Source organism: Nothoprocta perdicaria, unplaced genomic scaffold (genome assembly GCF_003342845.1).
Source record: "Nothoprocta perdicaria isolate Ctin4 unplaced genomic scaffold, notPer1 scaffold_307, whole genome shotgun sequence".
In the NCBI taxonomy this organism is placed as follows: domain Eukaryota; kingdom Metazoa; phylum Chordata; class Aves; order Tinamiformes; family Tinamidae; genus Nothoprocta; species Nothoprocta perdicaria.
Window position 1 is genome coordinate 611,100 of NW_020455541.1, and position 15,777 is coordinate 626,876.

At 49.3% G+C, this 15,777-nt stretch overlaps 1 protein-coding gene across 1 annotated transcript; it reads left to right on the forward strand.

The window, feature by feature from the left end:
• The first annotated feature begins 257 nt into the window (after positions 1 to 257).
• Positions 258 to 11,008, forward strand: EREG (epiregulin). The gene is made up of 5 exons (XM_026042550.1): positions 258 to 306; positions 8,281 to 8,364; positions 8,815 to 8,938; positions 9,511 to 9,657; positions 10,648 to 11,008. Exons 2-5 carry the CDS (start codon positions 8,340 to 8,342, stop codon positions 10,706 to 10,708), a joined length of 357 nt encoding a protein of 118 aa, XP_025898335.1. The 5' UTR covers positions 258 to 306; positions 8,281 to 8,339; the 3' UTR covers positions 10,709 to 11,008.
• The last annotated feature ends 4,769 nt before the right edge of the window (positions 11,009 to 15,777 follow it).

Genomic DNA, 15,777 nt, shown 5'->3' on the forward strand with positions numbered 1-15,777 from the left:
CTGCTTTTGTGGCATCCTGAAAAATCCCAGCTTTCAGAAATGCTTTTCCAGACATTGCAGATACTTTTTTTGCCCATTGCGATCCCTGAAAAAGCTGATGATAAAGTTCTTAAAAAGGGATGCTACTAGTACTAGCACAGAAGTGTGATCTTTATCACACTTCTTGCCAGCTCTCTTACCAGTTTGATAACTGACGGCTGTGTTCAGATACAATTCCACAGGAACACTGATTTTTCCATTTCTCTGTCCTTTTGTAGGACCTCTTTGCCTAAGAAAATTTCTCTGAAATAAGGCGGAGTCTGATTTGTAAGTATCACATCTATTCCAAAACTCCCAGACTTAATATGATTTTTACCTTGGACCAGCAGTCTGAACATGAAAATATGGCAAACTGTCATATTCTGCGCTATCTTCCATAATTAATCTTTTTGTATCGATAGCCCCATATAAAATGGAGAAACTAGGGATACTTGAGTCATGAGCTATTAAACGGCACTTAGCTAATGCATTCCTTAGACAGCAAGATAGGCTTATCACTTCTGCAGTACATCGGTTATCTCCTTTCCTGACGATGGAGAAGGGCAAAGCAGACCAAGAAGGGATTTTTTGTTTGTTTGGGTTTTTTTTTCATTGTTTCGTTTTGTTTTATTTATTTTGCTTTAAAGGAGACACAAAAATAGCCACTATTTTGAATAGCTTGTTCAGATAGAAGAATTATCTGTCTCAGGAAAATTCCTAAAGTTGGGATTTAGGGGTGGTGGTATCCCTCGAACACCAGATTAARGGATAGAAGCCGGGGCAGGACAAGGCCTTGCCCAGTGCAGTAGCAGAGCACATACATTTCAGCAAGATTCATGAAAGAAATAAAAACATGCAGTGGGAATAAGTAGACGAGTGAGTAGGTAACTAAAGGAACTGGTGGTAYGAATAGCAGCCTGGGCTGCCATGAAGCCCAGGACAGAGGGGGCAAGGAGGCTTTACCACCCTCTGACCTTGAGGCTGTCAGTGCAGGTCAAGGTCTCCGAGCGAGGCGCATTCCTGTGGCCTGTGCTGGAGCTTAATGGACCATTTCAGCCCCTAGCACGGAGGTTCCCYGGCACCAATGTGCCTGTGCCAGGGATCGCCGCAGAATTGCCACTAGATGGGAGATTAGCGAGGGCATTGTCTTGCCGGCCGTTGGCCCTGCACCCTTTTCCCACCCTTGGTTTATGTGCAGACAGCGCCGCCAGGCACGACAGCCCCACGGCGGGACCTACGCAGAGCCGCCGCCACGGGGCGGACCCCGCTCGCGCCCCAGGCTCACGCCATGGCACCTGCTGCTGCCCAGGGATGGAGGGCAGACGGAGCTGGCRCTGCCGACGCTCTGCAATCCACCACGGGAATCCGTGGCCCCGGGAAGTCCCCGGCGCGTGGGCCACGCTTGGATTCCTTTCAACGGGCAGGTAGTTTTATGGCCACGAATGACATTTGCGGTGATGTTTGCCAAAGCGAGGGCAGAGCACGTGTTCCCAGGGGGGCAGCCAACAGCCCWAGGGCTTGGGGAGGAACTTGTCCTCCCACCTTCCCCACCATTGCACTGGGCACCCGGTGGGGCCTGGCCTGGGCAGTGCCACCCCACAGAGGGATGTCGGGGTCAGGGCGCCGAGTCCAAGCCCTGCGGTGCCCCAGCCCACCGGAGGCGCCTGGCCAGACCCGGCCCAGCTGGGGGCGGCAGGGCTGGTGCCCGGGAGCGGCGGGCGGGCGGGCAGGGAGCGGCGAGGCCGGCGCCGGGCACCTGCCCCGACCTGGGGTTTCATCACCCGAGCGCCGCCCCGCCTCCCGCGCGGCCCATAAAGGCCGGCGGCGGCGCGGCCGACACCCACAGCGACAGGGCAGCGCCGCCGCCACTGCCACTGCCTGCTGCTCCCGCTGCTCCCGCTGCTCCCGCCGCTCCACGCCGCAGGCACCATGGACGCCAGCTGCCTGCGGGCTCGCAGCCTCCTGCTCTTCCTTGGTAAGTGCTGCCACAGCCCCCTGGGCACAGGCGGCTCCCCGGCAGTGCCACCACCGCCAGGTCTGTGCTGCCACCTGCCCTCTCCTGCTGGCACCGCTGCCCGGCCGGGACAGGGTGGGATGCGGCAGCTGGTGGGGCAGAGCCCTGCTCGTGGGGCTCGTGGGCTGGGGCACTTGCTTCTTGCTGGAAAGTGGCCTGCCAAAGGTAGGGCTAAGTTTGTCTTCAGGTGAAGGTGACGCATTCCTTCCCTGGCACGAGGGCCTGGGCAGCAATGGGTGTACCTGGGCGGCTGTGTGACAGGAGGAGTGGAGCACGTGGGTTTCGCTCTCAGCTTGGTGTGCACAAGTAGGACATGTCATTGCTTGTTCTGTGCTCAGGCTTGACCCCTCCATGAATGAAAGTGAACATCCCCTTTCTCTCCAGCAGCACAGCTTGGTGCAGGCACCAGGGTCTGTTCTCTGTCACATTGTCCTGAGCTGTCCGTAGTCCGGTCCTGCAGCTTTCACCCAGACCATGCTCTGGGTGAGCTCAGCAGGTAAATCCCCACAGTAGGAGAGATTTCCTTCTGGAAACAAAACAGGTTCACAGCCTCTCTTTGCTTGACACTTCTCCACTTCCTCGCTGGGAGTGCGTGACTTCATTGCATCAACAGAAGCTGCCTGAAAGTCTGAAGTGTGTGTTGTGTTAAATATAAGTGTGTTGTTAAGCCAGGAGCCTAAGGACGCTGTGAAGCAATGACTGATCCTTGCCTTGCAGCTCTGCTGGGTGCTGGTAGTGACACACAGTGAGTGCTGATAGCTGACTCTGTCAGGTGACTTCAGCTGCGTGGCACGGAGCATCGGAGCCAGGGCTGGTCCTGGAGCACTCACCCAGGCTAGCGTAACAGCGAGCTGTGTTCTCCCATCTGCTGGGCTGGGCTCAGCATCTCAGCCCACAGGAACCTGGTACCAAGCCCTCTCTTTTGGGGCAGATGTTCCCTGTCTGCTAAGTCCCCTTCAACAGGAGTCCCTGCCTGTCATCTTGGCCAGGTATTTCTGCAGTAGCTCACTGGCCAGACACTGCACAGCAGCTTAGTGGCAGGGACAGCGGGTTAAACATCTCGTAGCCTGTGAGTCAGACATGCTTGCACAAAGCTGTCCGTGAAAAGAACTGGTAGGGCTTTGTGGATTTGAGATGGATTTATGTATTTCCGGGGCAGGCATAAAATGTAAGAGACAGATTAGTCATAACTAGATGGCCTCATGGATACCGGTGCTAGGGCTTCCTTTTCCTCCCAGATCAGTAGTCTTGGCAGAACAAGGCAGAAAGGCTTAGAGGGGAGAGAACTGTCACCGAGAAGCTGTGGTCCAATGCAGGCCTCAAGGAGAATGTGAGTGATGGAGCCAGGCCCAGCTCCTGCTCCTTCCATGGCTTAGTGAGGAAGCTCTAGGCAAGAACTGGTCCTGGTCTCCAACCTGTTACTTTAAAGCAGTTATTTTAAAACTGCTCTAGTGGGGAAAACAGGGCTTCCTCCCTCCCTGGAGCTCCATACGCGCTGGGAGCTGTCAGCTGCCAAACTTCCCCTGTCAAGTTTACTTTGGCTAAAGGCAAGTGGGCTGAACATCAAGGTTACTAAGCCTGGAGATAGGGAACTTCTCAGTGGCTGAGATGTCTGAGCACTGGCGGTGAGTTTCTGCTGCTTTGGTGGTGCAGACACCTCTCCCTTTCTACTGCGGAGCTAGCCCCGCTGCGTGCAATGGAGGGCAGAGGGATTTGGGCATAGGAACAGAGGCAGTATGTGACTAGGATATCTGGGGCAGATGTCCCCATCCATAGGGGTGGAAGTAGTGCTGAGATGACGAAGTCTGCAGTTCTCAAGATATGAGTACAAAATGTAAGATGGGCAAACCTGGATATTGCTCCTAGAAGCAAGTAGGAACATTGCTGTCCTGCTACCCGAAAGGTAGCTGATTGGAGCCTCTTTCAGCGCCCTCACTCCTCGTGTCTCCAGTTAGAGCATAGGCCAAACATACAGAGATCACAGTATAGCTGGCAGGGACTAGAAAGGCCTCAGAGCATCTCCTTTGGCGTGGATGACAAGAGCAACTTGCACATCTTGCATAGCTCATCCTCAGAACAGGAGTGTCAGGCACCCACTTGGCTTGGCATAACCCTGGGACCAGCAGCAGGTCCATCCCGCCTGAAGCCACGTGTTACATGCCAAGGGAAGAATGGGCAGAGGCAGCTAAAATGACCCTGAAAAGCCACTTGCCCTTTCCCAGGAAACATGCTCGTCCTGCATCCGTGAGCTGGACTGCAGAGATGCTGTGGTTGATGCAGGCGAGGGAGCTAGTTGCACAGCCAAATCCTGAAGAAAATCCATTGAGGGAGGCTTTACGAAGCAGCCCTGCTTTCCTAAAAGTGCTCCTGATGCAGAACACAGCCACCCTCCCCGCCTCTCGTACTGCCCGAAATGCTCGTTCTGCCTGAGGTGGCCTTCAAAGAGCTGTGGTCTGTCGCATGGCTAGCTAGGGAGCCTAGTATCCAAGAGACAGTGAAAGAGATGCGCTAGAGTTAAGCAGTGCTAGCAGTGAGGACAGTCAGACATGTCCTGGATGCCTGAAATCATGTGTAGGGGATCCACACTGAGTTCAAGTTACACATAGTCATCTGGACACTGTGTAGCTGCTCCCTCTGTAGCGCAGGGGCCACAGAGATGCCAAATGCAAACTGCCAGCAGGGATTTTTCTTTAGGTAAACTATGTTCAGGTCTGTAACTAGGGGTATGTAACTAGGGGTTCCAGGGAAAGGGAAAGCCAGCTCAAATGATGATAGAACCCGAGACCCCTCATACTGCAACAACCCCTCCAAATTGGCCTTTAAAGTTAATGTAAAACTTGCCAGGTGACTAGTTCTCAGTTGCATACATCCCGAGTGCATCTCCCTTATCTTTCGTTCTTCACACTCTTCTTGTAACTGGAAACAGTAGCTGGCCTTGCATGACTAGAGTGGTAATTAGCTGTTGTGTCATCTCTGATGACGGATGCAGGAAGCCAAGGCAACCAGTTGAGCTTCTTCTTTTCCTGCTCTCCTCTGTGGAAGTACCAGCAAGCAGCAGCACTGCTATTCCAGCAAAGCAGCTGTTGCTGTCAGTGTTTGCCAGCTGTACTGCCTGTCACAGTGCTGCCCCTGCACGCTGGCACTACAGCTCTAGGTGAGAATTTGCCTTCCTGCGAGGCATTAACTCTAGCCACCATCTCCTGAGTGTTATCTCGTACTCCACAGAGTATTTGCTTAGTGAACAGTGAAGGAACACAGGAGTAACTGCCTCTCCTAGGGCCTGTGTTTGATCTACATCGTTTGATAGCCACGCAGGGAAAGGTTGTCCTTGCTGTTGCACAGTGTGGATCCCTTATCCTCYCTGGGGATCCCCCTCCCACTGACGTCAGAGGAGAAATATGTGCATGGGGGAAAGGGCAGGATAGAGCAGTGCAGAGCAGGAAGAACTTTGCCCGAATGCAGACAAGACTTCTGGGTGTCAGCAAATATCCACACCTGCAATCTTGGCCTTGCTGTGTTTGGCCTGTGTGCCCGCAGCCAGGCAAAGGAACCTGTCCTTTGTTGTGTGTGGGTGAAATGGGGCAAGTCTTAGTTGAGCTGTGCATGAGGTGAGGTATTTTAATCTGGTCTGTACAGGTGTCTGAATTGTGGCATTTCCCCTTTAAGGACAGCGCCAGGTGGAAACTGGTGCMTGTTTGGGGAGCAAAGATAGGAGATAACCTATCTGGGCTTAAGTTTCTTAAGGATAAAAGCCTTGTGCTAATAGTTCTTAAACTAAGAACTTGTGACCAGAAAATTGGCCAAATTGKACTCGGGTTAAGGAGGTAGCAGGCCAAAACCAAGGTATGTTGGACAGAAGAGATCTTAATTTATYTTCTTTCACCTGCTTAATAAAGAACAGTAGGATTAGATGTCTCTGAAACATCCAGTATGTTTTGGCTTGATTTCTGTTCCTTGYAGACTTGTGGGCCCCCGACCAAATTCTGCCTTAGTCTATGAATGGAGGTGTAGTATGTAGGGAACAGGAGGGAGGCTTGAGCTACTGACTTTCATGGGCTTCAGGACTGCAGTATCCCTTCTTCATAAACACTGTGTTATTCAAAGTGTCAGAGCTGTTGCATCCTACAGCTGCTSTCCAAGCTGCTAGGGGAGCAGCTTGGTCAGCAGAGCACTTCCGAGAAGCCCTTCTGGTTTCTGGGAAGTGGGGCTGACGYAGTGAATTTTCTCTGCACAGTGTCCATTGGGGCAGTAGGTCCCTGACCAAAGCTTAGAGCCTGCAGTTGCAGAGCAGTAGCTGAGCTGCAACATCCATTAGCTGGTGGCCTCATCCCAACTTTCYTTTGTGATGGTCCAGCTGGTTGTGGAGCTGTGTGTCACTACTGCCTATGGCAGAGTCTGCAGTGAATGCAAAGTGCCATGAGAAATCCCACCCTGAAAGTAAACTCGYTGGTCCTGCCCCATAGCAGTGAAAGGCAGGTCTTGCTGAGTCATCTGAGCAGAAGCAAATGTCTGACTTCTGGTCTCCTTTCCAGAGCCAAAATTCCTGTGTCATTGCTGCCTTACTGTGGTCGTCCCTTTGGCAAACCTAGGCTCAGTGCTTTTTTCTAAAGCTCAATAGAAACCTGAGTTACTGGCTTTGCAGGAAACATGGTGAAGAGGGGGGAAAGGGAAAGGAATTGTGCTTGAAGGACAAAACTTGTCCCTTTGAGAAGGATATTCTTGCGATTCTTGTATCTAACTGGAAGCCTTATTAATCAGCCAGGAATGGATGAGCTGCAGGAAGTCCATAAATCACTACTAGATTTAACACCAAGATGTAATGAAACTTTCTAATAACCACCGTTGAATTAGAGTGATAAAGAAATTATGAAGGCACACTCCCTCCATTAAGGATGCATGACCTGACATGCTAATAGAGGCAAACAGCCCAAAGACACAAATTACAGACTTCAGTGGAATGGGGCTGATGACTAAACAGTTCAGGAGCAGGTTAGTTTGTGGCCACGGCAGGAGTGTCAGCCAAGTGGATCTCCTGGCCAGCTGGAACAAACACGAGCTGTTCCCCATGGGGTAGCCAGGAAGCTGCAGACACTGGTGACTGGCTTGCAGTCCTGCTTGGAAGTGCTCCCTCATGGAGCAGGATGTCTGCAAGCTCTGCCTGAGCCAGAGCTCACACCCTGAAACACATGAGCGTGCTGTGAACGCTGAATGTCTGGGAGAGGGTCTCCTTGCTCCTCAGCGTAATGCAGCTGGCGCTCTGGGCACCAAGAGCCTCATCTTTCATGTTGCAGTCCCCTAACGCTACTGGTGCCTGTTGTCAAACCAGCTAAGCTGTGGTCTTCATGGATGGATCAGGAATGAAAGAAGGGTTGCTGTTGTCTCCTGGAGCTGAGATGGGCAACGCTTGTTTGGGATCTCTAAACTGGACAGTGCTTCTGAGAGCCGGTGACTACACACAGAGGCCTTGGTGCCTCACCTAAGCTCTCAGTGCAAGTGCACATTTAGCTGAGCAAATCTGAGTGAGAGAGGGCTTCAGTGCAGGGACTGGCCAGCCTTCCAAACTGGTTACAGCAAGTGGAGGGCTGAGCACAAGCAGCTTTTATGTAAAGCTTTCCCAGATCTCAAGCTGCTCCCTACAGCCACTGCGAGCAACTGAACCCGGCTCAGCTCTGGCCCAGCGCACTGAGCTGCCAACCATGCTGACCTGCTGAGTTCCAGGAAATCATTCCCCTGCCCTGGCACTGCTCTTGATCTGTGTTTTGGCTTTGATCACAAAAACTCTTCCTTCAACGAGTAGAAGATTGCCATACCTAATTGTGAGACCCTAGCTGAGTCCCTTGTGGGGGTGCTCTGTTAGGCTATGGATTCTGAGTTTGGGCAGAGTTGGAGMAAATTCTGCTGCTTCTTGACCTGTGCAATCTGTCAAAGGCCATTCCTATCGAGCCTCACTCTGAGCGTTGGTAAGAGGTGGTCATAGACATGGAGTTCCTATTTCATTTCTGTTGCATATTTACATACATGAGTTTACAAACATGAGTTTGCATTTCAGAGATTATTCTTTTGGGTTGCTTGATATGATAGAGGCAGCAGATCTGATAACTGTATATTTTTTTCAGCTTCCACTTGGTTTTGTATTAAGGTAGAAAGCTTCTGTTCTTCTGTTATTAACTTGTAAGGCTAGACTACCTGGAATAGAGAGCTACACTTATCAAGATCTCATTTTGACCTTTATTTTTATTCTCCTGTAGGTTATGTACTGCAAGCAGTCCTGGGCACAACAGTGATTCCACTATGTGCGCCTGGTGAAATGGACAACTGCACAACAGCACTAAGTAAGGATACTGTACTGCTCTCTTTGCAAAGAACAAGTCTTTGGTTCCCATCTTTCCTGGGCTGGCAACCTCACTGTGGTGCCCTGGAAAAGAGCTTTCACTGTAAGAATAAGTTACAGTTCAGCCACACACTTCCAACATYCTGCAAAGTATTTGCTGTTGTTGCACAACAGCAGATTTCCTTTAGTATTGTTTCTTTTGCAGAAGACCTGTGTCTTAGATGAGAAAACTGCTTTAAAAGCAGGAGCTTCTGTGAAACTCCTCAGAGAAGAGTCAGTGTAATTCTAGCCTGGGAAAATCTTCCCCCCATTCAAAAAGCTTGCCTATCACAATGCCTACATCACTGGAGGTTTGCTGGCATCTAGGCTGCTAGCTGTGCTGGTTGAGCAGTGCTTGGGAAGCACAAGGGCAGAAGGCAGCTGCTGAGATGCTAACCAGCTCTCTTTACAGTTCAGACAGAGAACAGTCCTCGTGTGGCTCAAGTTGGGATAACCAGATGCAAGCCTGAAATGAAGGACTACTGCTTCCACGGACAGTGCGTGTACATAGTGGACTTGGACGAGCACTACTGCAGGTACAGACAGAATACAGTGTCTCTGGTTAAAATGAGCTCCTGAACCGGGCTTGGCTTTGATCTCCTTGATACTGAGGCTTAGCTGGAACAGCAATCCAGCAAGCACTTTAAATTTTCACGAGGAATTAAACAGGAGCAGTATATCTATAACAGATCTTGGGTGGATTTAAGCAGGTTAACRTTAAGCACATGTGCTGGCTGTAGTGGAACTTGTGCGGGAGTCAGGACTTCTGAAAATAGTCACCCAGCCACACTCATTCTGATGTACCTCCCATTGTTCATCTGTATTTACAACAGTGTGAGATCCAGAGCTCAGACAAAGTGACAGGATCTCTCCTTTGATTCACTTTATGAAGTAAAAATTCTTCAAGAATAGGCTTATTCAAGCGTATTCCTCCCTTGAAGCATTTATCTCCATTTCCAGCACCATATGGATTTCAGATATCCCARGTCATGTTGCTTGCCCCTCAGGAAATAGCAGGACAGTGTGGTAGGATAGCCCTAAGAGTTCTGTAAAAGTGCTATATTGTATCACTACGACAATGTCTCTAACTCTGCTCTCTTCTGCTCAGGTGTGATGTTGGCTTCTCTGGTGTCCGGTGTGTGCACTCAGAGCTTGTCAGGCAGCCCCTCAGTAAGGAGTATGTGGCGTTGACAGTAATCCTAATTCTGCTTTTCCTCGTCGCCGCCTCCATTGCAAGCTACTACATCTGCAAAAGGTAAGAGCCCCTTCAGAGCTCAGGAAGGCAGGTCAGTTGTGTGTCATATGTCCACTGAGGACCTCCAGTTAGATGGGGTTATCCACACTCGCTCGATTGCATGGAGATGAGTTTGTTATCCAGGCCTGCTGGTCTGCGCTCAGTGAAGTGATCCASAAAGCAGTGTGCTTGGAGCAGACCTCAAGCTGAGGCTTACATCATGCCTAGGTTCCTCTGCCCCCAGGTGTCCTTGGACTCTGTCGGAGGTTACCTTCTTGCCATCATACAGGGTATGTCTCGAGGGCTGYCATCTTGAGGTAATGGAGAAGGAAGGCATAGAATAGGAAAACTAGTTCCTTCTCTTGCTAATGCCATTTTCCCAGTCAGCAGGAACTGGAAAACAAGTGGGTGAATAGGTAAATTGCTTATCTGCTGTATTACTGTGGTGACTAAGCCATATTGCTAGCATTTCCTTACCAGCCTTACCAAGGAGGCAGCAGTCTTCGGCATTAACAGACCCTAGAGCAGCAAGAATCATTGTAAGCTGCTGTCAAAGAGCCAAGAAGATGAAACACCTCAGCTTATTTTCCCACAAGCTGGGAAAGCTCAACTTCACAGATCCAATAGCTAGACAGTAACTGCCTCAACTCCTCTTCCCTACCTGAAGACTCCATGAAATGTCATCTCAGAACAGAAGATGGCCTAGTTTGTTAGTGTATTCAGCCTTGTTAAAAGGAAAGACTCAGCAGGATTTCTCAAAGACAAATCAGCCACCTGCAGCAAGACTTTAATGCAGATGTGGAGTATTCAGTGAAGAGCTGAGACACTCTCCATGCAAGTCATCCCAGAGCCCAGAAATGAGAGCAGAGAGAGAGCCTAGCTGCTAGAGTTAAAACAAAGACAAGAAGGTTATATAGACTTTCTTTTTCATCCTTTCCCCTGCCCACTCCCCAGAAAACCCTCTGGGATGACTGACTTTGTAGAACTCACACCTCTCTCTGCATCTTCCAGGTACCGAAACAAGAAGAGACAAGTGAACACCAGTGAATACAAGGAAGTTGGTACCCTGTAGGAGAATCTGTGGCTTCGTACGGTGTTCTGTCCATCTGAACAAACTCCGTGGCTTCACTTCTATTTAAATGTTATTTTTATTTACAATATTTACAATATTTATGTTCTCTTAAAAATTTCAATTGTTTGGTGATCCAATCAGTATAGGTCAAGCATTTTATTTTCAGTGTTTTATTTTTTTATTTAATGGTATTTCTCAATGAGAATCCTACATTAAGTGGCTCTGTGGGATAGAGATATATTTTTGTAACTGTGTCTTCTTGCCAGTACTACCTGGCTCAGACTCTGAAGAGTAATTTTGTATTTATTCTTGTGAATATGCAGAAAACAATTTTACTTCTTGAAATAAATGTTCTAGACCAAGTGAAAATGTCTGTGTGATCTATTCAATGTGCAAGTCGCATTTGGCATGGCTGAGCAGGACGTTTCAAGTCCCAGTAGTTAATTTGGGACAGAGAAAACAAGTATCATATTATCTCTAGTAATATGCACCAATACATCTCCGTTCCAGTGAGCACAGATATTAGCTGGCCTACTTTGAGGAAGACTTAAAGGAGCAATGCAGCTGCGAGCTCAGTATGGCCTAAAATGTGCTAGGAGTCAGCACTACAGATCTCAACTCATCCTTAAAGTGAGTAAGGAGTCATATCTTAGATTACAGCAGGAAAGTGGAAGTACAAGTTGATCATTCTCTGCACTGACAGGTGGCAACACAGGGTATAAGCAGCTATAGGGGAATCGAGCAGCTACAGGAAAATCTACCAGCTGACAACAAGAAAGCTCTCTCAGAAAGCGTAGCAGCACTCCATTCCTTCACCTCATTTTCCCTCTGTTTGTGCCTCTTGTGACTCTGTTGAGAGGAACTTGGAAGCATATTAATTGTTAATCAGAAGCAAGTCAAGCAAAGCAATCTAGCTGTCATCATGTGAATGAGGAGCCATGTTTTTCTACTTGACAATTCAGAAACCTTAAGCATTTAATATAGATACTTCACTGGATTAAAGCAGCGATAGAACAGTGTCTGGATTGTCCATATTAATCCCATTACATCTCACACTTCAAGAGAATTCAAGAAAAGCACCATGCTTGCCATTCCTTGTGTTTGCCAGAGTTTAGTGCTTGTCTACATTGGCCTGAATTGCTGGATGTGCCTGGGTAGAAAACCTGTGATCTCTTAGCCCGTGCAGTAGCATCTTGGTAGGAAGAGTGGTGGGATCCAGAACTTGGCAAGTGAAAGTGCTATTGCAGAAGCTCTGTGTCTGTGAGGTGAATTCATCTTGGGTAGTGTATTGCAAAAGCTGCCAGCTCAGTCAGTAGGGCTCCACATGGCATTGCATGGAGAAATAAATTGGCTCTTTCACACTCTCCTTAAAATTCAGACCTGTCTTCGGTGCTCTAGAGATCAAGCAAATGAAAGGGAGATTTTCCTCTCAAAAGTGATTTCCTTTGTTCTTCAGCTATGTGTCATCCTATAACAAATTTAAGATGAGATTGTAGATAGCAGTGCTCAAGTCATCCTTGCATCATCCTTGATAGCAAAGCTCGTATGTGACATGCCATGAGAAGGAACCCACAAGTTATTCCATGTGTACATACAGCAATCCGGGGAAAGGAGGCCAGCTCGTAATGCCAAGTCATTCAGCAAGAAGTGGCCTCTAGGAACCTCGCTGTTGATCTCAGTCTGGAAAACGGATGGATTATGATTGGGAATTGAGGAGAGTGGCCGCAAGGTGGAAAAGGTTTGTGCCAGTGCTCTGCCCCTGACAGGGTGGCCTGCGCCCCTTCCGCTGGAACAGATGAATCATGTGGAAGGAGAGCTCTGCCTCTTTCCTGGCTCGACACTCACTTCCTGACCTCGACTTACTTTCCCTGCTCTTTTCCTGTTGACAAGTACCAACCACAGCAAAGGAGCAATTAGGCAGAGTAGTGCTGTGGTGAAAAAGCTCTGCCCAGATTCTGCCACTTTTCATTGCACTTCTATCTTGAAGCTACCTGAACGGAGCAAGTGTGAGGTAATGGGGAGGAGGAACATCTGCTTAGCAAAACAAAGGTGTGATCAGAGCACGGACTGACATTACTCATGCTGGGTTTCTCCAGCAGTGCCATGCAGGAGGGGCAGGTGCCCCAGGCCCCTCCGTGTGAGCTCTGCCTGCAACAGTGCAGTCTGCTTGCAAGACTTTCTCTGCTGCTGTTTCCCCTGCTCCCGATAGATCTCGTACAGACCACTCTTGTGATCGCTCTCTGTGGCRGCTATATCAGCTTCTGAAATGCAACCATCTGCGTAATATCTGCCTGCCAAAAAGCTGCAGGTAAATCGAAGGCAATCTAGCCCCACGCAAACTGCGCAGTGCTTTGCTCATCCTCGCTTCCCAAATGGAAAGACTTGGCTAAGCCACATAACTCCAAGAAAAAAATCTCTTGGGTTCTGTATGGCTGTTTAGGGTTGGAAGAGACCACCTCTGCATTTCCTTAAGGCCACACAGAACCGGTCTGTGAGGGCTCACCTGGCAGCGTAGCACAGAGCAGCCCATGTTGATCTCCTCATGGATATCATGCTCATGTCTAGTTTTTGAAACACATGTTATCCCATAGGATTTACACTCTTTGTGCTTGATCTGTTGGTAGCTAGACTCAGAAGTCACCCGTACTACATTCTGCAATCTTGAGATGACTTCACTCATTTTTGGCATTACTACAGGCCAGTCCTCATCTAGCCCTCAGTATGGGACTGCCAGCRTTTTTGCCTGTGCCCAGGCGGTACAGTTCTTTCTCGGGCCTACCTCATGCTTTGTTCCTCCCTTTGTCATCCAACTAGAAGGATATGGTTGGTCATCACTGCTAACTGGGCTGTGTCACAAAGTCCTCATTAGCTTCTCTTTAGCTTTTCCCTTCCTCTCTCCTCCTGGCTAATCCAGTTGTCAGAGAGGAACCTGTTCTGCCAGGTGGCTGCTGGCTGCTAATGGCAACTCCAGCAACAGCCTCCGTGTTAGCACAGGCTTCCCCAGTGGGAAGATGGGGCAAAAAAATCRATTCTTGGAGCAATTTCCTGTTCTTGCAGTGAGCCAGTTAGGAACTGTGGTGACACTATCTTTGTTTCCCCCTCATGTTTCTGTTGAACACTCCAGCCTGTCTCTGTTTATCCTCCAGAAACTTTTCCTGGGCTCCATGGAGAGACTCAGCCCAGAGATATTCTTAACAGAGCTACGTTTTTCTCAAGCTCCCACGTCATGTCTTTTCTGCTCCTCTACTCTGTATTGTAAGAGCAAAAGGAAAGGGATATCAATCCTCTAAACTCACTTTCTGTCCATTTTCAAGTCGTGTATTGGGGTCCTATTAGCACTAGAGTCTGAAAGGCTTTAAATTGGATACTCTGTAGGTCTCCACAGATCTCTTGGCTGCTGGCCCTTGTGGACTTGAGAAGCTGTAGGAGCTGAAAATACTTCCTTCCTCTGCAGCAGGTGGATTCCACATAGCTATGACTGCAGTCACTGAGCTTTTTATTTGCATTAAGGGCAAAAACCTGAGGCTTATCATGCCTTTAGCTTTTTTGATCAGACAAGTCTGAGAACAATAATTCAGTTTCAGGCCTGAGTGCGATTTATTTTCTATCTTTCTTAATTCCAGCTGACTCTTTTGGTTTGGCTTGGGCTTTCCCTACCTATCCTGTTGCTCATCTCCCTCCCAGCCCATAACAGCTTTTCCAGACCCTATACTTTTCTCACTTCTGAACGTGATTGAGCAACTGGAAAGATTGGGGCCGCATACCAGCGCGCCACCTCAACGGCTGCGCTTCGCCGGCCGGCCCGGCAGGCCCGCGCTCGGCCCCGCTGACACGCCCGACACCTTGCCGCACYGAGCGAACCTCCCTCATTCCTCCCGCCGTTTTCGCAAGCCGCGGCTCTGTCCCCCTCGTGCTGCTCTTCCGCACCCACGCCGCCCGCTTCCACAGCCGCCTTTGGCTGCCTCTCTCTTCCCGACGGTGGGAGGGCCTGCAGCGTGCGTGGCCTCTGACGCTGGGCTGTGTGGGTCTTCCCTGTCCGGCGCCTTTACCTCACGTGCAGCTGAGACAGGGCCCTGCCAGGGAAGCTCTCTGGTGCCCCTGTCAAGCTCTAGCAAGAAACTAGACCTGTGAGGGGAACTAGACCTGTGAGGGGAACTAGACCTATGAGGGGAACTAGACCTGTGAGGAGAACTAGATCTATGGGAAGACCCCACCGGGTACTGTACTCATCTACGTTCTCGGTGCTGTCAAGCTATCAGTGTGTGGTTGTTCCTCATGGCTCTGAGGGTGGCTAGAACTGCAGGCTGCCTCCTGCCTTTCTCAGTCCCTGCTCTGCTGCAGCCCATTCACCAGCAGCACCAAGCAAGCACAGCTCCACGAGCCGAGGCACGGAGATTTCTGTTATGCATCTCCTAGGCCTGCCCAATCAGTAACCCTACTGTAACGTTCCTGCCMGCATCTCTGTGCGTTTGGTCTGCAGTGAAATCCATTGCAGCCTCTTGGGATGCAGGTAAAAGATGCTAGCGCTCAAGTCTTCAACTGCTCGACTGAGTAAGAAATGTCAACGCATTTTCTCTTAGTGTTCTGTGAGAGGACAGTGCTTTTTTGAGACAAAGTTTACAGTAATCTCAGTGAAATGCTATGCCTTTCTGCAAAATCCCCTCATGTTAGTATCTCCATTGACGACAACATACATAACATTTTTTTTTTTTTAAGTAAGGCATTAGAAGAAAAATCTTGCCGAAAGCAGCAGCCGCCCACAAAAGTGCAGAGACATCAGAATAGAAGTAGTTGCAGTAAATTAAGCCATTCATCACTTCGCCAGTTCTTGAGGGGCAAACTTTTCCAATGTTTGTTGTGTGTCAGCTSTTACCAAACTTGGCATTATTATCATTTCCACAATACAAGTGGCTGTCCACAAAGGTTCAAACCAGATCTTACTGCTAGCTGCCTTTTTCTAATGCTTTCTTCCTCGGTGGCCTACACAGCAGATGACACAGGAATGCGTTTTGCTTGAGAAGTTGACCTTTTTCCTATCCAGAGGCCATCTGCCTATTGCGTGCTTCATG